Source organism: Ochotona princeps, chromosome 16 (assembly GCF_030435755.1).
Source record: "Ochotona princeps isolate mOchPri1 chromosome 16, mOchPri1.hap1, whole genome shotgun sequence".
NCBI classification, from domain to species: Eukaryota; Metazoa; Chordata; class Mammalia; order Lagomorpha; family Ochotonidae; genus Ochotona; species Ochotona princeps.
In genome coordinates, this window is record NC_080847.1 from 56561855 (window position 1) to 56570796 (window position 8942).

At 61.8% G+C, this 8942-nt stretch overlaps 1 protein-coding gene across 2 annotated transcripts; it reads right to left on the reverse strand.

Annotated features, from left to right (window-relative positions):
- Positions 1-1748: 1748 nt before the first annotated feature.
- SYT5 (synaptotagmin 5) lies at positions 1749-6484 on the reverse strand. 2 transcript variants are annotated; one of them, XM_058674431.1, is made up of 9 exons: positions 6364-6484; positions 5397-5499; positions 4822-4994; positions 3740-3859; positions 3470-3637; positions 3072-3239; positions 2808-2925; positions 2559-2692; positions 1749-2194 (listed from the first exon to the last, which is right to left on the reverse strand). In XM_058674431.1, the coding sequence occupies exons 2-9, from the start codon at positions 5473-5475 to the stop codon at positions 1994-1996; spliced, it is 1161 nt and encodes a 386-aa protein (XP_058530414.1). In that variant the 5' UTR covers positions 5476-5499; positions 6364-6484; the 3' UTR covers positions 1749-1993. The 2 variants fall into 2 exon arrangements, with proteins under 2 accessions (XP_058530414.1, XP_004596988.2); XM_004596931.2 differs by lacking the exon at positions 6364-6484 and having other exon boundaries at positions 5397-6144.
- Positions 6485-8942: the final 2458 nt, after the last annotated feature.

An 8942-nucleotide genomic window follows, 5' to 3' on the forward strand; every position in this document is an offset into this window, starting at 1 on the left:
CCCACCAGGGACCTTAGCAGTTTCCTTCATAGTTACCGCCACCACCACCTGCTGCGGCCTGGGTGTATCCATGGAGAGGACCCACCTCTTGGGCAGAGTAAGGCTTAATTCATGGTCATCACCTTCTGGGCACCACATGGGACATGGCCAGTGAAGGTGTTGCCATAGCCCCCAGACAGGTCAGCTTCATCGGTCATCAGTATAAAATCCTCCAGGACCACTGGGAAAGGGCTTCATTCCAATGGGTCAGAGCGACTAGGCGTTCCAACACTGACCCCCATCCCCCAAGGCCAGTGCCTGAGTCCTGGGGCTGGGCATCTGGTTCCCTGGCGAAGTTGCCACTTGGGACACCAGCATACACCCAGGAATGCCTGGTTCGAGTCCCAGCCCCTCCACTTCCAATCTGATCTGGTCCCCTGTGAGCGCTCCCACCCCACACCCCCCACTCCACACACTGGACGATGACTCAGACTGAGTGGCCACTGGGTGCCAGAATGTTCTCCCATTGGCTGAGCCGTGCGCCCTGCCCCCACCCCCTCCACCTGCTCACTTTCTCTGTGGTCAGCTTGGAAGATGGGTTGGTTCAAGTCTCAGAGACAAGACCATAAAGCACAGGCTCTTGTGTCCTCCAGGTCCTTCAGGCTAAAGTGTGACCTGGCAGCTCATGGCCCATCTTCACGGCTGACTAGTGCTCCAGGACACCGTCCCCACCCCCTCTGCCCTGACCGGACTGCCCGTTTCAATGCTCTGGGCTCTTCCAAGCACCACTGCCATTCTCAATGGCTGAGGTCTTTTCTTCTTTTTTTTTTTTTCTTTAAGATTTATTGTATTTACTTGAAAGGCAGAGTTACAGAGAGAAGGAGGCAATGAGAGCTTCCATCAGCTGGTTCACTCCCTAAATGATCATCATGGCCAGAGCTGAGCTGATCCAAAGCCAGGAGCCAGGAACTTCTTCCTGGTTCCCCAGGTGGGTGCAGGGTCCCAAGGCTCTGGGCCGTCCTCCACTGCTTTCCCAGGCCACAGGCAGGGAGCAGATGGGAAGTAGAGCAGCCGACACCCGAATGGTTGCCCATATGGGATCCTGGCACTGCAGGTGGTGCTTGGCCGTGCCACAGTGTCACTCCCCCTACCCTCCGTAGCCCAGGTCTTGTTGGTCTGTTTATCCTTGGCCACCCTCCAAATCCAAACGGGGCTGCCCCAGGAGAGCGGGTGCCTTCCTGGCTGTGTGGCTCAGGACAGGCCTCACACTGTCCCGGGGGCAACGGCCTCATCTCTCAGCCTGGGGCCATCATCACATTGATGACAGTGGTAGCTCGGGGGACTGTCTTCCTAAAGACATCGCCCCCCGTTCACACACGCATGTGCACACACGTCACACACAGACATCACAGCCTTCCGCTGCAGGAATTTTTAAATCCCACGAACATCACAACCTGCACAGGGATCTGACCTCTCAACCAGCAGCTCAGGGCACGCACTCTCTGTCCCTTCACTGGGTGCTCACGGCCACCTTTCCAAGTCCACAGATCTTCCTGTGTCACCCCAAACCCCATCTGGCATGTGACAGTGGTGGGGGGTGGGGGAGTAACAAGACACGCATCTCAAAAACAAACAAGCAGGTGGCATTTGCTGACAGGAGGACAGGGAGGGACGAGCCAGGGAGAGGACGAGTCTGAGCTTGTGAGCAAGTAACCCTCAGCAGTAGACACGAGGTTTGGGGGGGCCCGGGAGCCAGGGGAAGGGAGCAGGTGGAGAGACGAGGGGGTGCTGAGGCTCCCCACTCCTAGCCTACCAACCAGTGGGAGATGCTGAGTATTGGGCCTCTGGAGCAGGTGGAGCAGGTGCAGGAAGAGCAGGGCTGATTGTCACAGCAGGAGACGCCCCAGGGGTGTAGTGGGGCGCAGCCAGAGGGGCGTGGGCAGTGGTGCGGAGGCAGGGCTGGTGGGGCCCCTGGTGAGGGGGTTGGGGCAGAGGGGTGGCCTTGGTGAGGCGGTCAGGGTGCCGAAGGGTGCCGCGCGCGGTCAGGGGGCCGCAGCGAGTGCCACTGGGCGACGGGCCGCCGCGGGTTGGCCAGCATGTCAGCCCAGTGCCGCAGGCCCACGCCGCCCGCTGCCGCGCCCACCGCTACCCTCCCGATGGCCTCGTTCTTGCCCAGCTTGTCGTAGTCCAGCACGGTCAGCTCCACTTGGACCTTCTGTGGGGGCGAGGAGGAGGAGGAGTGATGGCACGCGAGCGGCTCACAGCTATGGGTCTCGCTGTCAGGGCTGGGCCAGCGGAAGATCTCGCACTGTCCCCAAACTGGCTCTGGCCCCAGGCAGGGGAGGCGGGGAGAACTCGGGCCACCTTGGTCCTGCTGGGGGCGGGGCCTCCCTGAGGGCTAGGGCTACCTGATCTTGCTGGCTCGCAGTCCATTCTGATTTTTTTAGAGGGGAAGAAGCCAATTTTGAGAGCCCCTGCCCAGAGTGCGTCCCACAGACGGGAAGGAAGACCTCCGCTCTCCAGAACCTGGTCTGTAGGGGGCGCTGAGGGTCTCTGTCCCCGCACGGGCCTGGGCTCACCTGCACCTGGTCACAGGGCACCTCGAAGCTGAAGGCCTCGTTGTAGTAGGGGCTCAGCGTGTTCTTCTTGATGGTGGTCTTCTTCTTGCGCACCTTTTTGCCGCCCTGCAGCAGGTGCACCTTGACGTAGGGATCTAGAGGAGAAAGAGGGGTCTCTGTCCAAACTGAGCTCACCTTCCAGCCTGGAAGACCCCCAGGGCCCAGACGCTGTCCCAGCCCCACCTGCCCCCCTTCCTTGCTCCCACACACCTGAGAGCCCACCCACGTCCATCTTCTTCAGGTTCTTCGCTTCCAGGACGACGACGGTGAGCTTCCCAGCCGTGGGGACATAGCGGAGGGAAAAGCAGATGTCCCCTAGTTTCTCTGGCTGTAAGAAGGCACGGGACCCGTCACTTTGGCCCTAGCTCTGCCTCCGCCCCCCCCCCCCCACACACCTTAGAATGGAATGGCCCGGGAGCAGACGCAAGGCCTGTAGGTCAGTGGCAGAGCCACAGGAAGGCCACACACACTCACCTCCTCCCGCGGAGCCATCTGCAGCTCCTGCCACGCCTGCACCGGCCGCCCCAAGTCCACAGAGCTCATGGGGACCCGCACCTCACCGATGGCGTCATTGCGCGAGAAGCGGTCAAAGTCGTACACTGCCATGACCAGCACCCTGCCCCCCAGCTCCACATAAGGAATCTGGGGACAGGGCAGGGGATGTGGAGAGAACAGAAGATGGGGTGCACACACAGCGTGGGGTGGGGGGGCAGCCCCGGGGGGCAGCCGGGGAGACATCTCAGTGGAGTCTAACTGGGGAATTGCGGCCTCTTCAGGAACTAACCAGGGTCAGTGAAACCCAGAAGGACGGGCCAACGATGAAGGCCATGACCAGGGGCCAAGCTGCAGGCAGCCTGAGGCCAGGGGCTCACCTTGAAGGCAAAGGTCTCCTCAAAGCGAGGGCTCAGTGTTTGCCGATGCACCTTGGTCTCATGCCGCCTCCGCTTGTCTGGCAGCAGGTACACCTGCACGTAGGGGTCGGACGAGCCACCCAGGTCCAAGGCTGCCAGGCCTTCTGCCCGCAGGATGCCCACAAGCAGCTGGCACAGGAGACAGAGGGGGAGGGGTGAGGCTCTCATCTGAGCTCCCTCCTTCCGGGAGGGAGCTGGGACCCCAAGATGCTCCCCCAACACCTCACCCACCTGGCCACTCTGGAAGTCATAATCCAGGGAATACTGCAGCCGTCCCAACGTGTGTTTCTCCGCTGCCTGCTGCCCCGCACAGGGTGCTGCTGGCTCCAGGTCTTCCACTTCCGGCTGCACCTTGGGGAGCCATGGGGCAAGGGCAGAGTCAGGGGCAGGGAAGGGACAGGGTGACACGCAGTGCCTCCTCAAAGTGGACCAGGAAATGTCTTATGACCACAGTTCCGTGTGAATCAGCATTCCCGAGTGGTATGCTAAAACTCGCTGGGTCCCTGGCAGGAGTTGCTTCAGTGTCTGGAATTACCCAAGGAGTCTCTGACGCACAGGGCCTCTATCCATCACTGGCTTAAGGGCTGGCTAACAGGACCCTAACACGATCCCGACAGACATACTTCCAGCAGCTATGGCAGAAGGGAGAAGTTCTAAGATGGGGAGCAGAGAGGGACAGGGAGCCCCAGGGTCCCCTGGCTGGGCACAGTCTCCCTGGGCTAGAAACCCAGAGTCCCAGGACCTGCAAGGCCTGCGGTCCAGTTCTGCAAGGGTGTGTGTCCCAGGAGCCCTCTTTCTTCCGTACTTGCAGGCTGCCACACCTTCCCGCTCTCCTGGCCCCAAACCTGCCCCAAACCGCACCTTTCTGAAGGTCTGCTCCTATGCCCATCTGCCCCGTCCCTCTCCCGGGGCTCCCAGGCTCTCAGGCCCCTGGGTGGCCGAGGGCAGGACGTGGACATTCCGTGCCACAGCTTCCAGAACTCGTCCGGGCTCCTCCCTGGGTCTGCTCGTCCCTGCTCCTGGCCAACTCTGCCTCGTACATCCCTGCATAGAAGTCACCTCCCCAAGGTCTCCGCCCTCCCCACCGTCTTTCTTTCTGCTCTTACAGTGCCGGTTAACCCCAAGCGTGACACAAGGCTGCCCTGGGCAGTGTCTGTTAGCGTTTGGCTCCCATCCTACCCAGGACAAGTTCCTGTGGACAGAGGCATGCCCAGCTTTCCAGCGTCAGACATGGACAGACACGCATGGGGCAGGTGAGTGAACAGGAAATGGAAGAGTGGGTCCGTGGAGCAGGGGGCGGGGCCAGACCGCACCTTGTCTATGTAACTCCGCCCCAGCTCCTTCACTTCCTGGAAGTGGACCTGGGCTTGGGCTGGGCTCTTCTTGCCCATCCGCCTGCGACATCGCTTCCGGTACAGACAGAAGCAGCAGCTGGAGAGGAGGAGGCCAGAGAGCAGCAGGAGGGTGGCCAGGGCCCAGGGAGGCACTGTGGAGGGCGGAGAGCAGGGTCACTGAGGCACTGGCAGGTGGGCTGGCGGATGTGGCCCGATCCGTGTGAGGATCTGGAATCCTCACCTCTCTTCCCCTCAAGCAGTTTCCATATGGTCTCCTGATTTTGCCTTCCGACTTGGAAGCAACTTGAGCCCAAACCCGGGCTGACAACCAACAGACTGGCTCACTCCCTCTCCCTTGCCTCTGGCCCTTGCAATCCCGCCAGCCCAGGATCCCCCTCCCGGCCACACCCTTCAGTCCTGGGCCAGCCCATTCCCTCCAGATTTCAGTCCAGAATACTAAGACTCCACATTCCAGCCTGATTTTCCAGCCTACCAGTCTCCCTTATATCTCTCTAATCCCACCCTGGGCCCAGCCCCTACCCCACCTGACTCACCTGGACCATGGCTGAGGCGGCTGGAATCTGGAGGCGCATCGGATACTGGTGACCCTTGAGTTGGGGGCTCAGGAAACATGGCTCTGGGGTCCTACGGTCCTTCCTGTAGATACCCAAGTGCTTGCGCCCGCCCACTCCCACCGCAAGCATCCTCACAAGAAAGGACTACAACTCCCATGAGGCTGCTGCTCAAGCCACCACCGCACACTAGCTGGCCAATAGCCGCGAGCCATGCCGGGAATTGTAGTCCCAGCCTCCTCGCAACAGGCGGGCGCGCCCTTTGTGGAGATTCCAGGATCTAGCTGCATCCACTCCCGCCCTCCTGGGCACCCCCGGTATTTCTCCGACTTCCTTCCTCGCTTCCCTCTCCCGCCCCCAGGCCCAACGGCCTGGACTGCAAGTGGGCGAGGGCCAACAAGGGAACCTGCGTCGCCCAGAGCAACCGCCGGTAGGGGGTAGGGTGGAAGGCAGGCTGGTTGCCGGGCAACGCCCTGTTACCAGGACGACGGGGCCGGGCTGACGCACACTCTGGGGAGCCGGGTGGGGCAGGTTTGCTCCAGCCGGGTGGGTGGGTGCCTGGGACCCCGGGCCAGGATCGTGGGGTCAGCCAGCAGAGGGAGGGGGGCTGCCTACGGTCGTCACGCCTTTGCTTCGGGCTGGGGACGTGTGGGCTGCCCGCTGCTCGGCACCCCGCCGCGCCCATCGCAGCAGGTGGGACCCTCCTGCCTGACCGGTCCTCACACCTGCTCTCCTGACCATCCAAAATGGGCTCCCACACCCGACCCAGACTGCCCCCGACTGCCTCAGTCTTGGGTCCCAACGGGACTCCCGTCCTCACGGGCGTCTCCACCCTCCTCCCTGCCTCTGAAACCTGGGCTCCCTGTTGGGCATCCGGTGCCCCCCTACCCGCGCCTCGAGGGGGCAGACACGATGACACGTTCGGGGAGGGGTCCCAGCAAGCTCCTACCTGCTCGGCGGCTGGATGGACCCTTCGGAGACGCTGAGGCGCCGCCCCGCACCGAGCCCGCCCCCCACACGTGGGCGGTGGTGCTGTCCCGGGTGCAGATGGCGGGCCGGGGGTGCTGGGGGCCAAGCCGGGCGCCGTGTGTGTGTGTGTGTGTGTGTGTGTGTGTGTGTGTGTGTGTGTTTGACTGTCACTGTGGGGATGCTCGTGTGTGACTGCATGTGTGTTTGTGTAGGTGTGTGATACATACTAGCGCATCCCAGGCGTGACTGCATGTTCATGTATGGCTGGCATGTGTGTGCATGCTTGTATGTAAGGCTGCCATGTCCGGGGACTGTCCTAGGAGGCTGGAGACCACCTGCTTCTGGGGCCAGGTGCCCTCCACCGCTTCTCTCCTAATCCTTCTCTCCTAATCCTTCCCTCCCCTGGCGTCTTCCTGGCGCCCACGGGTGTTTACCATGAGCTATAAAAGTCTCTACCTTCTGGACCGACATGGAAACTGCACGATTCCCCTACTCCTGCAGAACACACACCTGGTACCCTCACACCCTGGGGACTCCTCTACACACACCTGGTACCCTCACACCCTGGGGACTCCTCTACACACACCCAATATCCCCACAGCCCTGGGGACCCCTGAAGAACACACACCTGGTACCCTCACACCCTGGGGACCCCTGCAGAACACACACCTGGTACCCTCACACCCTGGGGACACCTCTACACACACCTGGTACCCTCACACCCTGGGGACTCCTCTACACACACCCAATATCCCCACAGCCCTGGGGACCCCTGCAGAACACACACCTGGTACCCTCACACCCTGGGGACTCCTCTACACACACCCAATATCCCCACAGCCCTGGGGACCTCTGAAGAACACACACCTGGTACCCTCACACCCTGGGGACCCCTGCAGAACACACACCTGGTACCCTCACACCCTGGGGACACCTCTACACACACCTGGTACCCTCACACCCTGGGACCCCTCTACACACACCTGGTACCCTCACACCCTGGGGACCCCTGCAGAACACACACCTGGTACCCTCACACCCTGGGGACCCCTGCAGAACACACACCTGGTACCCTCACACCCTGGGGACACCTCTACACACACCTGGTACCCTCACACCCTGGGGACCCCTGCAGAACACACACCTGGTATCCTCACACCCTGGGGACCCCTGTACACACACCTGGTACCCTCACACCCTGGGGACTCCTCTACACACACCTGGTACCCTCACACCCTGGGGACCTCTGCAGAACACACACCTGGTATCCTCACACCCTGGGGACCCCTGTACACACACCTGGTACCTTCACACCCTGGGGACCCCTCTACACACACCTAGTACCCTCACACCCTGGGGACCCCTCTACACACACCCAGCACCCACACAGCCCTGGGGACACCTCTACACACACCTGGTACCCGTACAGCCCTGGGAACCCCTCTACACACACCTGGTACCCTCACACCCTGGGGACCCCTCTACACACACCCAGCACCCACACAGCCCTGGGGACACCTCTACACACACCCAGCACCCGCACAGCCCTGGGGACACCTCTACACACACCCAGCACTGACACAGCCCTGGGAACACCTCTACACACACGTGGCACCCGCACAGCCCTGGGGACCCTTCTACACACACCCAATATCCCCACAGCCCTGGGGACCCTTCTACACACACCTGGTACCCGCACAGCCCTGGGAAACCCTCTATACACACCTGGTACCCTCACACCCTGGGGACCCCTCTACACACACCCAGCACCCACACAGCCCTGGGGACACCTCTACACACACCCAGCACCCGCACAGCCCTGGGGACACCTCTACACACACCCAGCACTGACACAGCCCTGGGAACACCTCTACACACACGTGGCACCCGCACAGCCCTGGGGACCCTTCTACACACACCCAATATCCCCACAGCCCTGGGGACCCTTCTACACACACCTGGCACCCTCACAGTCCTGGGGACCCCTCTACACACACCCAGCACCCCCACAGTCCTGGGGATCCCACTACACACACCCAGCACCCGCACAGTCCTGGGGACACCTCCACATACACCCAGCACCCGCACAGCCCTGGGGATCCCACTACACACACCCAGCACCCGCACAGCCCTGGAGACACCTCTACACACATCTGGCACCCTCATAGTCCTGGGGGTCCCTCTATACACATCCAGTAACCCCATAGCCCCCAGAACCCCTCTACATAACACATGGCACCCCAAAGCCCTGGGGAGCCCTCTACACATAGCTAGCACCCCCACAGCCTTGAGGACCCCTCTACACACACACACCCAGCACCCCACACACCCGGGGCCTCCTGCAGCACACACATGGAACCCCCACAGCCTTGTGTGTCTGGGATCTGAGACCCTGACATAGAGACTGGAGTATTGAGACACCTCTGCAGGACTCCATATGAGTTGCCCCTGACACCATCCTGCGAGCCCTGGGCCACTTTCCCCGGGAGCTCACGTGGATGCCCAGGCCCAACTTCCTCTGCCAGCCTCTGGCGCCCAGAGCTCCACTCTACTGGGCAG